At 44.3% G+C, this 17,301-nt stretch overlaps 3 protein-coding genes across 3 annotated transcripts; 1 reads left to right on the top strand and 2 right to left on the bottom strand.

Moving 5' to 3' along the window:
• Nucleotides 1-2,756: 2,756 nt before the first annotated feature.
• On the bottom strand, nt 2,757-4,072 carry LOC141024260 (uncharacterized). The gene is made up of 2 exons (XM_073500543.1): nt 3,708-4,072; nt 2,757-3,183 (listed from the first exon to the last, which is right to left on the bottom strand). The coding sequence occupies exons 1-2, from the start codon at nt 4,070-4,072 to the stop codon at nt 2,757-2,759; spliced, it is 792 nt and encodes a 263-aa protein (XP_073356644.1).
• A 1,012-nt stretch (nt 4,073-5,084) lies between these two features.
• On the top strand, nt 5,085-6,611 carry LOC141024112 (uncharacterized). The gene is made up of 3 exons (XM_073500542.1): nt 5,085-5,189; nt 5,285-5,749; nt 5,930-6,611. The coding sequence occupies exons 1-3, from the start codon at nt 5,085-5,087 to the stop codon at nt 6,191-6,193; spliced, it is 834 nt and encodes a 277-aa protein (XP_073356643.1). The 3' UTR covers nt 6,194-6,611.
• Nucleotides 6,612-11,855: 5,244 nt separating this feature from the next.
• LOC109734557 (uncharacterized) lies at nt 11,856-15,644 on the bottom strand. The gene is made up of 8 exons (XM_020293763.3): nt 15,382-15,644; nt 15,210-15,269; nt 14,963-15,045; nt 14,369-14,673; nt 13,946-14,232; nt 13,723-13,822; nt 13,379-13,558; nt 11,856-13,089 (listed from the first exon to the last, which is right to left on the bottom strand). The coding sequence occupies exons 1-8, from the start codon at nt 15,466-15,468 to the stop codon at nt 12,821-12,823; spliced, it is 1,371 nt and encodes a 456-aa protein (XP_020149352.1). The 5' UTR covers nt 15,469-15,644; the 3' UTR covers nt 11,856-12,820.
• Nucleotides 15,645-17,301: the final 1,657 nt, after the last annotated feature.

Genomic DNA, 17,301 nt, shown 5'->3' with positions numbered 1-17,301 from the left:
GCCATGAATGCACGCTTAGCTGATCATGAAAAGAAGGTAGGCAGGAAGTTAATGGAAATTGAGCACATATTTGATGTCAAATACCAGACGCTAGCTGAAGACTTGATCGACATGAAGACTAAAACTGGCACTAATCCTAGGTTGTCGAAGGCCGAGGACGAAATTAAAGACTTAAGGAGGGAACTACATGTATGTCATACTGTGCATTTTGTATTTTGTATGAATATGTTCCTTCATGTTCATTATTGTTTGCATTGTTACAGGAATTAAAATACGAATTTAGAAGCAACCGACAATCAGTGTCACAGAAAGGAGGCGTGCAGGTGATCTTTATGGCCCAACACGTTAATATCTAAAAGTAACAAAGTAATGATGAACTACCTTTGTTCTTTGTAGGATCAAGTCAATGTGTGCAATTCATCACTGACAGGAACTCCTAGGGCTATCCAATTCACGGCAGGGACTTCGACTACACCAAGTGCAAGACATGTGACGGAAAACAATGAGAATCCAGAATTAACTCCGATGAAGCCTGTCTTTGGTAATGATTACAAGTTCACGGATGAGGACATAGAGACAGCCGTTTACATCCGCGGAACATACGACCCTGTTGAAATAGCTAGAATCGGAGACATTACCCTCACAGCAGAAAAACTGAAGCAAAATTTGGACGAGAAATACATTTATGATGATGTAAGCCCATTATACTCTAGTCTACATCATTACTGCAACAACTTTCTTATTATTGTATGATTGAAAATTTGGCAGGTTATTATGGCATATGCTCGCATTAGTCAAATTGAGAATGATACTACCTCAATCATATCCCCTGAAGAAACCAAAAGGCTGTTACAAATGAAGGGGGTGGTTCCTGTTGGACGTGCAGCCTCATGGTTAGCTCGTGTAGCAGAAAAATTTGTAGGGCGCCGAAAGGTACATGTTTTCCTCACTTTCATAGTTTATGTACACACTGTACACGACAAATTTCAGTTCTCAACCCAACCCAAATTTTACTGCAGGTGCATGTCCCACTGAATGTACACCAAAACCATTGGATGCTAATGATGTTTAATTTTGACAAAAAAGAAATTCAGACTCTGAACTCCATGAATTATCATTGCGACAAGACCAAGGAAGATTCTCTTGTAAGTGTTCTCTTGCTGCCTCTTTTGATCCGCATGGCACATGAGCTCCCAAAGTAGCGTAACCCTATGTATAACTCGTCGTACCCTAGGTGGACTCGATTCAGTTCTGCATCGACGAACCTGTCAAGAATGGGTTGATATCACCAGCTAAGAACATCAATTTTGCCGAATGGACCAAAAAACGCTATGAGAACATACCACAACAGACCGATGGGTAGGCATGGCCTCATAAATTATTATTTGCCTACACGAATAAGATTACTGATCTTTAACTAAACATCGCAGGACTTCCTATGCGGTTTGGACACTGCAGTACATGTTGTCATGGAACGGGGATGAAATGACCGATATTTTCAACCAGGTAATTGAATGCCTAATTAACATTTGTACTTTGTTTAGCTTGAAAGCTATGCTGACATAAGTGTCGGTTATCAAATATAGGCAAGGATAGATATTTTCAGGTGGAAAATATGTACAGCCTTACTGCATTCAAATTGCAACGCGCTTCGTCTCGAATCATATAAGTTCCCCATAACGGTTAGTGCTACATCAAGAATATATCATTTATTTCATAAGTCTCATGATTAGAACTAACGCAGCACTCTCTTATACAGAAGGAGGTGTACGATGCCCAGCAAGCAGTTCTACCTGATGGTTCAGAAGACGACGTGCAATTAGTAAACAATCCTGATGGTTCCAACGAACCCGGCACATCCAACTCCCAGAAGGATACCGGTGCACCCAACTCCCCCAAAAGTGGTGCACCCAACTCCCCAAAAAGGAAGAGAGCACGTGGACACCCGAGAAAGCTAGTCAATCCCGAGGAAGCAGCAAAAACAAAGAGTCTTAAAGAACTGAAACTTAAATTTGACAGCAAGACCATAGCCAACCAAGTGTCTTCGTTTCCATCACGGTCACGCAGAGAGCATAAACCAGCACCAGCTTTATTGAGCCCATTCAAACACAAATAGGTTGCATCAATTGATCATCAATTGATAAATGTTCATGCTCATGCTCTACTTTTAGCATCATTTCATACACGTTTAGTTCTTATCAGAAAGTGAAAATAGGTACTTTTGGCAATCATGAGCATCCTCTACTTATAGCAATATCTAATGCATCATCAGTACAAAGCTTGATTTGGCAATAGGTGGAATCGGCAATCATTTGCATGGTTTAATTTTGTGAAGCTATAATCATGCTGAGTTATACACTAAACATAATCATGCCAAGCTATAACTACCATAGTCATAAACCAGGCTTTCCTTAAGCATAGGTGCTTATTTGTACAGGGTAGACGCATAACTAGGCGTCTCTCCTATAGAAATAGGCACCAGTGCTTCAGAAAAACCCTGTTTATTTTTCTAAGCACCACCGTACGCATCAAGCATTGTACAAGGCTTATCATGCATCACCAAAATAGTATTAACAACTTGGAACACTAAACCAGAGTAGCAGCAAACTCTTAAGATAAACGGCAGATCAACCACCGCACAGCATAAGTTCAGACACACCATAGGACATAAGTTCAGACACATCGAACAACTAAGAAATATAGATATCATAAAAGGACACTGCGCTAGCAACTTGAAGGCAGACTTTGATCTCTCTTCATGCCGCGTAGTGGCAGTGGTAGTAGGGGTCAGCCTCCTGTGCTTCTGAAATTTCCACACCTGATTTGATGTTGTCTATTATCTTCCAAGCCTTGTAGGTGGCGTACGCATCCTTCGCTGCGTACTCGATGAGGTAGTCTGGCAGCGGGCTGATCCCCCATAGTTTATGGTCTTCGGTCCTGTTGATCTTCTTCTTCATGTTTTGGTAAAATGGGTGGATGACGCTGGCTGCAACATCAGCCAAGGAGTCGTACTGCTTCTTTCTGCCGGCATATGGAACTCTATAGTTTTTCTGAATGTCGATGTACTTTTCGGGATTGATCTCCAAACCAGACATCTTCAGCATCTGTTTGTCATTATGAATGCTGAAACCGGCAAAGGTGAACAACTTCTTCTCCTGGAGGAAGCTCTTGAGGCGCTTGGGCCTTCAAGGGGAGAGACATATTGAAGATTAGTAGTAATTTTGAAGATGAATGCATGAAGTACATGATGTTATTTCTCTTTTTGGATCATACAGTTGAAAATAACACTACAGCAAACTACTTCACTACATCAACTTCAGAAACAACTTTTAATACATCTAGTCCAGTGCATCCACACCGGTAGACACAACACTAATGCATCAATATCAGAAACTACACTAGTATATCAGAAACTACACTAGTAGACACAACACTAATACATCTAGTCCAGTGCATCAACTTCAGAAAATAACACTAATGCATCCACAGCGGTAGACACAACACTAATGCATCAAGATCAGAAACTACACTAGTATATCAAGTTTGGTGATTAATCTAGTGCAAGATTTTAAGATACTAATCCAGTGCATCAGGGTAAAAATCTATGCCAGTGCATGTACTTGAGAAACCACACTAGTGCGTCCACTTCACAATCTACACTAGTAGATGTAGTTGAGAAACTAGGGTATATGAGTAGGATGGCTCACCATTTTGTGGCCGCAGCGATGTGGTAGACCAGGCAGAGTTCATCCACGCATAACTGCAGAAATGCTGCGTACTGCGGAGGTTCGTCATCCCTGGTATACTCCACATCAACGCCGACGAATCTAGGATACCTGCCGACGGCTTTCATGAAGAGCCTGGTGAGCATTTCGTCGGCAGTGTCTGGATTGCTGGTGCAGACGACCTCCAGCGTCTCTTTGCCGTGGAGTTCCACCTTGTCAAGTTTGGTGGTGTAGTCACGCTTCTCACCGGGGACCTGAACATCGTCTTCCTTGATGCTCTGCTCTTCCTTGATGCTCTGGTCGGACGTCTCGCCACAGTGACGCTTGGTAGACGGCTCCTCCGCCATTGCCCTTCTCCAGCGACGGCGGTTTTGAGACAGAGACGGTGGTTGCAGTTTGTGGAGTAGATGGACGTGGTTCGCATAATGAGGGAGGAATGGAGGAGAAGGTGCCTTTTTGAGTTCTGGGGGAGGCGGTTCGTCGCGTGAGGGAGGCGCTCGTCGTTATCGTGGTCGTGGGGGTCGTGGGGCTCGTGCTGTTCGTGTTCCATTCTGTAACCACCCACGGGCCTGCAACGATAAAATGCTTAAAACACTTCTGACATGAAAAAAAGAGAGCAAAAAACAGAGTACTATCGGTCTCACAAGTGCACGCGGTCGTGCACCTCCTGCGGTCATGCACCTCTTGCGGTTTGCCATCAATTGCTATCGGTCTCACAAGTGGGTCCCCTTGTCATCCACACAACTGCGCCACCACATGTACCACATTTTTCTTTCTCCCCGTCTCGACCACTCCACATCTTTCTTTCTCCCCTTCTCGACCAGCGCCGCCGCCGCCGCCATCTCCCGACGACCCCTCTCTTCACTGCCGGTGCGCGGCCGCCGCCAACTCCGGCAAGTACGTGAGATCTCCCCTCTTCTTCCCTTCCCCAACCGCGTCTCCCTACGGAGGCGGATCTGAGCCGATTGGTTTGGACTGAAACTTAGTTTTTGGATTGGATCTTGATTTGGTTTCTATGGTTTGAACCTTTGGATTCAATCCAAAAGTTGAAAACGGTTTGGACTGGGTTGGATGACGAGCATGTATAGTTCGGTTTGGTCTAGATTCTAAATGAAAATATCTGGATTGGTTTGGTTTTGATGTGTGCCGTGGATTGGACTGGTTTGGATGCCAAACTATTCCCAGGTTTAGATGAGACGGGCATTGCCATTGTCATTGGCATTGCTTTATTACGTAGATGATAGTAAATAGATTGATTGGCCATTGCCAGTATAGGTTATCACTGTGATTTATTATATGTATGATCTTTGTATTGTACTATGTACAATTCAACTTAGAGTTCAACATGTTCTGTGTAGAATGGAGGAAGCACCATGTGGACGCTGCAACTCACGGTGCCGGACCAGCCTTTCTACTGCCACGCTGTTCGGCATCTACTTCCAGCCTTCTTTTGTTGTTGCAGCGGTAACAATTTATATGAACCTTCTGACAGTACATTCTTTTTTTTTTGCTATTTCCACTAATGTATTGTGTCTGTTATTTGTTTTTATCTTACACAGATCGTACCATGCAATGTGAGATTGGCATTCAATGAGCTCATCGGAGACACCGTGACCTTCGACGCTCTTGGGGGCCCATACACTATGCAGGTCGAGAAGGGGCGAAAGATAACCCAGATAGGAGGAGATGATTGGGATCGTTTCATCGCCCGCATGCGTCTTAGTGGGGGTGAATTGATCAGCTTCTCCTTCAGAAGAGATAGGCCCAGGATTTCTGTTATCTATCTAAATTTGATTCCGGATAGTGAGGATGAAGTTCATGAGGAGGAAGATGGTGCTGACTCAGATGATGACGATTCAGATGATGATGAGAACCCACTTGTTGAATACCTGTATGCCCAAGGACTCAGACTGGGCGACGAGGAAATCGGCAACCTCTGGGACATGCTTCCGCTACGTGAAGACTACCTAGGGAAGCCATTCGTGACCCGCCTCACAAGGACGAATGTTAAACGGCATATCATGGTATGTTACTTAGTGTGGTAATTACATGATATGCATGCTTAGTTAGTGTAGTAGTTCATATGATATGCATGTTGTAGTACTGTGATGAGAGGCCTAGTTTAGAATTCATTTAGTGAAGAATTTTATGACATGCATGTAGTGTAGTAATATGCGATGATATATCATGTCAACTGTTTTCAGAAATTACCTAAGAGGTTACTTGATAGCTGTGGCATCGACCCAGACGAACAAGGCATGGCTGCTGGACTACGCCTTACCAGAACGGGCTCCATCACCAGCTGTGCCTATGCAGTGGACACGGACGGTCGCACTGTCTTGAGCAGGGCAGGGTGGAAGAAGTTCCTTCGTGCCAAGAATCTTCGGGTAGGACAGGCCATCCTACTCACTGTTGCGAACACCCGTCGCCATGACTTGAGGATGATGATCACCATCCACCTCATTTAGAACTGGGGTGGGCCATGTATCAATGTGAAATGAACTTGTTATGTTAGCTCTTGTTTGCGAGTACTTGTCGTGTATTACCGTACCTATATCTACTCATATCTAGGTACTATTGCTTCTGATGGATTGCAACTATTATTAACTGGTAACTAATGCTCTACTAGCTACTCGAATTCATGAACATTTTTGAAAAATTCATACATTTTTCAAAATATTTTGAACATTTACTAAAAATTCATGAACATTTTTTTAACATATGAACACTTTCTGAAATCACGAACATTTTTTGAATCTGTGAGATTTATCATGTCCTGAACATTTTTTCAAGCCATGAAGAACTTTGGAATGCGAACATTTTTTTCGCAATTTGCAACTTTGTAGAAATCCTGAATTACTTTCAAAAGGAAAAATAGAAAACAGAAAAAATAAAAAGGAAAAACGGAAGGGGCTTCCCGCCCCTCACATGGGCTGGCCTTAAGGGCGCACGAGGGACGGCGGGTGCACGCTTCCTTGGTTTCGGGCGTGTTGGTCGTCATATAGGATCGTATGCCCGGCCGTATACGTATTTGTTTGTATACGGCAGCCTTTCGTGCACGCGTGAAGCCGCCCGCGCGTGGGGCAGCACGTGTCACGAGTAGTTGCCAAAACTGTCCCATCATATAAATGTGGACGGCAACCACCTCCGGCCGCATCACCCACCATTTCCCCCCGCCGCATCGTCTCCCTCTCTCCACTCCCCACTCCCCAAAACCCTCTCCTCTCCAACCTCCTCGTCTCCCTCACCGCATCCTCTCCATCGCCATGGCGGACGCAGGAGGCGAGCGCCCCGATTGGGGCGCAGATCTGGTGGAGCAGGCGCGGCAGGTCGCTGCGGGCACCTTTGTGAGGGGGCGTGCCGGCGTCCAGCGCGGTGCTCCCTCCGCTGGAGATCTGGAGAAGGCGGGGCCGGGCCGCAGCAGCGTGGTGCAGCCAGATGCGCCCGCTCTGGCGATCTCCGGCGAGGCGCAGAAGGTGGAGGCGGGCTCTGGCGAGGCGCAGAAGGTGGGGGCGGGCTGTGGCGAGGCGCACGAGGTGGAGAAGGTGGAGAAGGTGGAGGCCGGCTCCGGCGAGGAGGAGGCGGAGCAGAAGGTATCTGCTTATCACTTTTAGTTGGTAGTTTTTAGATTGTAGTGTTTGTGGCCAGAACTTTGTTTGGTTAGATTTGTGCATGGCCTTGTGATTTGGAAATTGTCTACCTGAGGTGATTAGATGGTGCATTAGTTTGGTTGTAAATATAGTGAAGGATGTGCTCATGTACTGGGTGTTGTCATGTTAATCCAAAAGAGCTTCTCAAGGGCTGGATTTTTTTGTGCTGGATTGGGGCTTCTGAAGGAGAGGGGAAGCGTGGTCGAGGGGAAGGGGCAGTCTATGCTTATTTAGTTTGGGTTAGTTGTGGAATTTTGTTGTTGCTTCAGACATATTGACAGCATTGAACATCCTCTGCAATGCCGTTGCTTCAGAGATAAAAGCATCTTGGAGTTTTTTCAGATGCTTATTAGATTAGTAGTTGAATTTTTGCTTGTTAGATTTTAATTAGTATGAGGTTGAATACCTTATTTAAGGGGGAATTTAAGGTCAGATAGATGTCATATGATTATTAGATCTGTAGTTCAATGCTGCTGACATTTATGATTATTTGATTTGATCTGTGGTTCAATGATACTGGATGGAAACATATTTGATTTGGAATGCATTAATTTTGATGTGCCAATGAATTGATTTAGATGATACAAGATTCATCTATAGTATAATTTGTTGTTGTTTTGGTAAGTAATGAAATTTTAGATGTTTGTTGGAGATGTATGCATTTATAGTTGAAGTTGTACCTAATTAACTACTGCATTATGTTAATATGTGTAGGAGCTTTGCTGCATTATCCCAAAAACAGTAATCTGCGCATATTGAAATTTGTAGTTGGCTTCTGTAATTAGTATATACTATATGTAAAGAGTGAAGTAAACATTCCAAGGCAGGATCCTAGCAACAAAATATACTATATGTTTCCATTAAGTAGTGTGGGGGGGGGGGGAATTCCCTCAAAAGAAAAGTGTTGGGTTAATCCAGGGAATGTCAAGAATCCAGCTTGGATTTTCATTAGCATTTATGAAGGAAAGCATTTGTCTGTTGATTGATTGCTTAGATTCTGTATTTATAAGGAAAGCATTTGGTCACTTGCAACATACCAATGTGGTTCACATTCACAATTTTGTGTGTAATGACATTCTTTGAACTGCAATTCAATTCATTGTAATTGATGTGCTTGTTTGACAATATAGCAGGAGGAGGAGGATCTTGCGGTTGTGGGCAACAAGAGGAAGTGGGACAAGACTGGGTTCTACCCATATGACTCTGATGAAGATGAGCCGTATGAGGTAAGGCCTAGTTGAAATGTTATTTGTGCATTGAGTTAGTGTGTTTATAGTATTTGAATGCATAATGTATTAATGTCAGTCATTAATGTGTGCAGTATGAATCTGGAGATGATGTGGACGAGGGGAACGTCGAGTCGTTTGAAGAGAAGGTGGTGTTGAAGATCAGGACCCAAGGACCTGGTATGTACCACAACTGGAGGACGGAAAAGTACCGCTGCCCCTTCTGCAGCAAGCCCAAGCCCAGGTCTGGGTTATTGGAGCATCTGATGGAACATTGCCGGGCTACATCGATCTCCAGTGATGAGTACAAGATCAGGGCTGAGCATTCTGCCCTCCTGAAGGTCCTGAGAAACCCTAACCTCTAGTCCTACATCATGCTGATCATCAGAAGCCGGAAGCCGTACTCATCATCAGTATATTTGATGATGTTTTACTTTTGGAAAGCTGCATCTGGGTCTGAACTGGTTAAAAACTACCTCTATTAATGTAATGTAATGTATTGTGTGTCTTAACTGGATCTGTTGTGAACTGCCTGGTACCTAATGCTATCTATATATGTCTGGCCTTAACTTTATTGGTGGTGAATGCTTCCTTCATGTTTACTTGTTGTTCCGATGGTGCAATGATCACAAATGGCGCTTCAGTGTTGCTTCAGACATGCTGCAACACTTGTCTATGATGTGCGCAAGTGCAACATGCTGTGCGCATGTCCCAATTATACCAAATATTGAATCTGGCAATGTTCCAAATTGGCTGTCATGAATTATATTACAAGGGGTTTCGTAAAGTTACTGATAATTGTTCATCCTCACACATTCCATCAATGCGTAATTTGAATACTACAAATTCGAAGGAACTACTTAATACATTAACAGCACATAGGGAAGTAGCCCTGGTCCAACGGCATGAGAAAGGACGAACAAAAGCTGAAAGAAGAAGGATCAGCCAGTAGCAGCACCTTCAGCCTCCCAGCCTCACAACTGCAGCCAGCCTGGTGAACTCCAGGTTTTTTCCTGCAAAACACACCTGGGATGTTGGAGGCAAGAAAATAAATTTGCCAGGGGTCTTGTCATGGCAGCTAATCGCATGGAATGCTAGTACAAATGATGGAGAACAAAACATCCAACATGAGCAAATTCATAGGAGTTCTAGATCCATGGATACCATTAAGAAAAAATGCTCAGTTCTAATTCAGACACAACACTTGGTGAAAACATGCATATTCATATCAGCAACATTGATATGGCATCGGAGTACTACCCAGTACTTCGTATTTGTCTGCCGTTAGATCGACATCAACGAACGGTTCTAAAAAAGCCCAACCACTCTAAAACATGAGTAAGCCAACATCCCTACAAAAATTATTTCACTGCTTATGTCTATTTTTTTTGCTGAATCATTAGGAAGCCCTAAATATTTGGATGCAAGATCACCGACATGGCACTACTGAAATATTTCAGTGTCTACATCTCTGTACTGAAAGTGCATTACTGAAATATTTCAGTGGCTACGTGTGTACTGAAACAGCACCACTGAAATATTTCAGTTGCTACATGCGTGTACTGAAACAGCACCACTGAAATATTTCATTTCGTACATGCGTGTACTGAAAGTGAACCACTGAAATATTTCAGTGGGTACGTGCATGTACTGAAAGTGCACCACCGAAATATTTCAGAGGCTACGTGCTTGTACTGAAACAGCACCACCAAAATATTTCAGTGGCTACGCGCGTGTACTGAAACTGCTACACCGAAATATTTCTGGGGTTGCGTGCGTGTACTGAAACTGCAGTACTGAAATATTCAGTGTCTACCCGTGTGTACTGAAATTGCATTGCACTATTGAAATTTTTCAGTGTGTACCCGTGTGTACTGCAATTGCACTACTCAAATATTTCAGTGTGAACCTGTCAGTACTGAAATATTTCAATGCCTACAACTATCTACTAAACTTGCAGTATTGAAATATTTCAGTGTCAACCCAGAGTCTATCACTCTAAACTGTGTACTGAACTTTTCTGGAGGCACTGCTTGCAGCCAAAATATTGCAAGTTCAATTTACACAGATTGCATCACGTAATTTGAATACAACTCTTGAGGTGACAGACAAAATTTCCTATCATGGATACAACTCCAGCACATCAAAACGTAGCAAGTAAACATTACAATGCTATATGCCTAGACTCATTACAGCCTCGTCGATCAAACTAAGCTGCCATCCAGAGGCTACGGATTCAAGTACACAGGTAGCAAGAACATATTGCAGAGAATCAAATTAAGCAAGTGGCAAGTAATGATGAATGAAATTCAGCAATCTTACCATAAACATAGCTACGGCCGCCGTTCAGACGAGGAGAGCGGCGAGGGAAGCGTGGAGAACGGCGGGGAAGCGATGTCGCGACCACTGTCCTCCTCCTCTTGCGCTTCGGAGTCATCTCCGACTCGGTTGGAGGCTCCACAATCTGCAACGGCACCTCGTGCACCGTGGGTTCCTGATCCAGTGGATGCTCTACCCTGGATCTGAACGCCCACCACCTACGTCTGGTCCACGGGCTGGACGAATCGGCCTGCTCCATCGCCCAGAGGAGGATCTCGACCTTGTGCATCAGTTGTGCGGGTGGGGGGGGGGAAAGCTTTGCCCTCTCCCTCCTCGTCATTTGCTTCAAAGTGGCCATTGCCGTCCAGTTCATCTCCAATATGTTGTGAAACCAAGAACGGATCTCCGTCAACCTGGCCATCTTGACCTGGTCGCCGCCGGCGATCTCCATGAAGTCGGTGTTCTCGCCGCCGGCGATCTCCACGAAGTCGGCGTTCTCGCCGCCGCCGATGTGCTCGATCTGCTGCTCCATCGAGGATCTTGCGTGGATGGAAGAGGGGGGTGGATGTAGAAGATGAGAAGAGCAAAGTTGCGGCCGCGAGAAGGAGGAGAAGGCTAGGAGATGGCCGCGGTTGCAATGGTGATGGAAGAGGGGAAGGAGCACGGCGGCGGCTTTGCATTGGACGAGAGGGGCGGCGGTTTTGCATTGGAGGAGAGGGGCGGCGGTTTTGCATTGGACGAGAGGGCCCCACCTTGTCATATATTTCCTAGGACTAAAATGCCCCTAGACTAATAGTACTTTCGAGTACTTTCATCCGCGTACTTTCGAGTACTACGTATGTATGCGCCGTTAGATCGAGACAAACGAACGGCTCCAAAAAATGCCAACTACTGTAAAACTTGTAAATAAAATAACTTAAAGGGGATGGGTTTAAATAAGGAGGACCCGTGGGAACTCCCTGGTACGCACTTGTCTAATGAATCGAAGGAACTTGCAGGGATGACTGCGCGTAACAACAAGGGTGGGATGAGAGACAAGTAACAACAAATGGGTTTTGGCCAAAACAGCATACGACACAGTGATCAGGGCGGAACACAACATGATCGTGGGGTTCAAGAAGACTACGAAGTTCCACCAGAACACGGGCGCCAAGACCAACTGGATCATGAACATCTACTATTCATGCAAAGAGGGAGATTCATTTCTCCGGGTACGTAAAATTGGGTCGCATTCTACCATGTAACTCTCAGAACATAGCATGTTATTTGTTTTTGCCCATAATCTTTCTATTGGGATGCATTTCCAATGCTTAATCGATGTAAGATGATTTAGTCATGTGCCATGTATTCGAGACAGACTCACCCGACTACGACGACAACTTGAAATGCCTCAGATGCCATCGAGGAGCATGCGGTGGTAACTGAATAACATTTTCTTTGTATACATAGGTAAACGGTGCAACTATAACAACAATCTATCAAAACAGGACAACTTGTAGAAGTAGAATTTAAATAAATAATTTTGTAACTTAAAAAATTCTAAAATTTACCCGTAACGGAGAACTTATAAATGCTTACTATGTCAAAATTTCAGATTTTTATCACATTCCAACTAACCATCGAAATTCATGACATAACAGTAAACTTTGTGTTTCAACACAAGAACTCGTAAATTTGCAAACTAAGCCCGATTAAAAGTTGTACTCGGCACTTTGCTTAGAATAGTAGTACTAACCATGTAAAGACAAAAAAAAATAAAAAAGGATAAATATTGGGTTGCCTCCCAACAAGCGCTTTTCTTTAATGTCTTTTAGCTAGGTATAACGATTTTGTTCGTGTTTCATCGTTAATGATGATTGCAAGGAATAAGGAGCTCTCCCGATAGTTTCATAAGGTATGTTTAATCCTTGACATTTCTGCCAGCTGCTACTGGTTTGAACTTGCACGGGCACGCGTGCCTTGCAAGGTGTGTTGTCCCACCCTTGGAGCTGGCTGTCAGTACCTTGCAGCAGTGGTTGCAAGCCGCAAATGTCAAAACTTTCCCGTTGATGTCGCATGCAAATATCTTGGTGAAGTAATCCCAAACATCTGAGATCTTCTTGCGCTTTTTCGACTGTCCATGATCAGCTGTTGGAGGGACGCCTGTTCTTGCACTAGAGTTTCCAGCATCTAGCGATCCCAATGAGAAAGGAAAGAAAAATGTGTTATTACTTCCACCAGATTCGACTATACGAGTAGCTAGCAATTACAAACCATATATAGGAGTCAGCCTAATAAGATGCAGTAATAATATTGTTGTGCCACAGGCTTGTTCGCGGAACAATTCTCAGACCTTGGGTTTGGTTTTGGAATATGTAAGCAGGTGGCCTACCTTGTTATCCAAAGCAAAAAATGTAGTACTGTTTTTCTAGCTAGGTTCCTCAATTAATCTCTACGCAGGAGACTAGCTCGAGTTTACCTGCGGAGTTGTCAGGATCAGGGTCACCAAGCAAGAGGTTCTCAAGATGTGCCATGAAAGAGGATAATCTTGGGTCCGGACGGCGTTCTGTGTCATGATGGTGCATTGGCCTGGATCCTAGATATGTTGAATTGAATGAAGCGTTGCTTGGAGCTCCGAATGCTTGACCATTGTGGTATCCTGCATCACACACAGGATTTTTAGAAATGCAGATTAACAACTGCACAAAATGATGGAGAAGACAGGAAACATCCACAGATTTCATTTTAGAAGGTGCTAGTTCTGAACTATGGTGCTACCCCGTATATGTACAAGAGAAAGATAGAGTAATGTTATTCAGTTACCACTGCATGCTCCTGGATGGCATCCGAGGCATTTGGGGCTGTCGTCGTACTCGGGAGCAGAGTCTGTCTCGAATACATGGCACAGGACTAAACCATCGTCCTACACGAGGTACATGCAGCAGAATTAAACATATACTCTATATATGTCCGTGCAAATAGGAGGTATTGCATTGTATTCTTCTTATTAGAGTTATTAATTAGTGGCGACCCTCATTTTACATACCATGGTAAATCCGTTCAACGAAAAGTAGACGTTCATGGTCCAGTTGGTGTTGATGCCCGTGTATGTGTACGGGTGGAACTTCATAGTCCTCTTGACCCCGACAAGTCCGTTGAACGCGTGTATGTGTACGGGTGGAACTTCATTGTGTTGAACGCGGATCGCCATGTCGCTTGTCTTTACTTTCCAAATCCCATATGGTGTATGGAGTTCACGGAATCCACCTAATTCGAAGCAGGACGCCAGAGCATCATGATCCGTGAGGTAGTACTTGTTGCGCGCAATCATCCCTGCAAGTTCCTTGGATTCATTCATACAGAGAGAGAGAGACAATATATATACATATAGTGCGATTATATATGCCATATACACATACACCGAATTATATAATGTGCCGACCAACTCCGAATTACACGTAGTACGTACCAGGGAGTTCCCACGGGCCCATGAAAGGGAGGTCAGGGTTAACAAGCGGATGAGGACCAGAGCACAAATCCCAAAGGGAGCGTTTCGTCGGCAAGCGTTGGATTGCTGGGCGGAGGTAGTCCTGCACCAGCTCCACATCGGTGGGTGTGGGGGTGCAAGTCAAGTCGGGAAGCTCAAAGTCTTGTTCTAGTTTTCTCCCTGCAGCCTCGGCGGATGCCAGTGCGGCAAGCTGACCAACATAATCTTCAAAATTGAGCCTCCCAAAAAGCATCGAAAAGACAGCAGCTGGATCAATCATATTATCCCTGAAATATCGTTATCAAGCACCTTTCAACTACAAGCCTGACATGAGGATAATAAAATGCACATGCAAGTTAAATCCACCTTTTGTGGCAATTGAATTTTTTTCTTAAAAATTGGCTTGCTCTGCGCGTGTTATACAGAGTAGAGACCTTATTAACATCTCAATACACGTATATATAATACTCCATCTGTCCCATAATATAAGAGCGTTTTTGACACTATGTCAAAAACGCTTTTATACTATATAGGATGGAGGTAGTAATGATATAAATAAATAAGTAGAGGACTTACTGGGATAAACCTTCTTTTCCACTGCTATCATAAGAATCCCTTTTCACTGGATCACATAGGACTTGATAGGCCTCACCTAATTCCTTCAACAGTAAGCAAGATCTAAATCAGTATTTGCAGCTAGGCTGCGAGGAAAGCGCGCGGTTGGGGCTGAAATTTTCCGGATAGCCTGGTTTGCGGGATTTGCTAGAGATGCTCTTGAACCAGTAGCATAAGTAGGGGGAAGAACAGAAGCGGGAAAATGTACCTGAAACTCGCGCGCGGCATCAGGGTCCCCGGGATTCTTGTCTGGATGAACCCACCTGGCCTGTAGAAAGAAACCCAAAACATCGCCGGCGCAGTTAAATCAGTCGATGGCTCAAGGATTATCGGTTACGCGATCCTAAAATAAAAAGAGAAAGGATTTGATACGCGCGCACCTTGACGTAATACGCCTTCTTCATCTCGGCCGCGGAGGTGTCGGTGCTGACCCCCAAGGTATCGTAGTACGCGGTGTCCTTCACCATCGCAGCTAGCTCCTCCCTTCTTGATCGTATTGCAGCTGCAGCTGGACGTGGACGAACGCCGATCGACCTGATGAAGGAAGCTCAAAGTCAACTCAACCTCCCTTGCCGATCCACTTTGGTGGTCGAAGCTGTCATTGGTAGCATATATATATATTTGCAACCAAGTTGGTGGCTAGCTAGCGCCCGGCCCGAACCCGACGCAATGCGGGCCGGGTATGGAGTATATATGGACCTGCATCACGCAACAACATCTATCTAATCTAATCTAATCTAGGACTAGCATATATACTTGTAGATGGCGATGCGGACGACGGCAGCAAGGGGGAACTAGCTAGTAGACATCCTAATCCTATGCATCGACAGCGAGCCGTCCCGGAAGACCATGGCCTTCCGTGGTTGCACTACTGGATACAGCCAAGATGCCTAGCTAATAATCACTGGGGTCTGCCGACTGCTTTTTATCTGCACACTGCAGCTCCACAATGCCCGTTTGCCAAACCCTAAACCCTAAATGAACAAGTTTCCCTGGTGCCGAAAAAAGCAACTCGGCACAACTTGGGAAAAGGGTTGTGTTTGCCGAGTACCAACCAAGACCAAATTAGCAGAAATGCATCTTATATTGTGAAATTTTATCAAAAAAACATACACACATTAAATAAAGGAACGGAGGGAGTATCTTTTAACTCGAGAAAGCCAGGAGCCACAAGGTGGTGCGACGTTATACCTTTGCAAAGCTCGGACCTCAGCAAACTTTTATTTTACTCCCTCCGTTCCAAAATAGGTGACCCAACTTTGTACTAACTTTGAGTTTTTTTTAACACATATCCACCACAAGTGCATATACCACATATATATATAGCAATTCACAAGTATCTCATGACATCCCCACATCCAGCATACATATCACAAAAGTACAGGTACAATCACAAGTGCTTAAGTTCTGACAGACACAAGTTCATAACCCTATAAGCAGACACGGCCTCTACTATTATGGAGGAGGACGAGGCAGGTGCTCCATAGCCGCCAAACTTTGAGAAAGCACCTTCAGTTAGTTTACCTTATCCTTCTCGAGCCATAGGTGGGTGGCCATTGTGGCCTGGTGCAAGGCTTCCGTAGTTTTTGACGTTGTATCTTCACCCGGTTTTGCTTCAAGAAACAACGGAGGTGATAGCAAAAACTATCATTGTTAGCTCCGTCGTTGTGGTTCTCCTGTATGTCTTTGATTAAATATTGGAATAACATAAGATGTCAGTGATAGATTATCAAAATATTCAGCGGCGGAGCAAAGCACGCCTTTTGCTTCTAGTTAACTACTATGCCACATCAGCAAAATACATATAAAATCGTGCTAAGAAACTTGCATTGAGAGAGCCCTGATTATGGCTTCCTTTTCAAAGCTATATGACCGGTTTGGATGAGAGCCCCAAACTGCCAAGCCAAATAATTGATGTTGACCAAGTACTTGGACACCGGTTGGATCAAATCCCATCATTTGGCATGCCCATCATAGCTGCAACAATTCTTCATCAATGATCGGGCAAGTAGCGGGCGGCGGAAAACATCGCCAATTTTTTGGCCATCTCATACATTGGTGGGGCTGCCGTGGGCAAAATCCAAACAACCCCCATATGACAGCCTAAATATTTATGTCAAAATTAGGTGTTGCATTTATGCTGAAATAATTTTACGTATTTCAATGCTGACGTTCTCATGTGGTTTTGAACAGACCCATGAAGATAAACACTAACGTACGATATCGAGGTTGGAGGAGTTGATCCCGGTTTCCAACAAGGTTGGTTGCTTGTGAAATTATGTTAAAATGTAGTGTACACC

Source organism: Aegilops tauschii, chromosome 1 (genome assembly GCF_002575655.3).
Source record: "Aegilops tauschii subsp. strangulata cultivar AL8/78 chromosome 1, Aet v6.0, whole genome shotgun sequence".
Classification (NCBI taxonomy): domain Eukaryota; kingdom Viridiplantae; phylum Streptophyta; class Magnoliopsida; order Poales; family Poaceae; genus Aegilops; species Aegilops tauschii.
Note: the sequence above shows the minus strand (reverse complement) of the source record. Positions and strands in the feature narration are given on the sequence as shown.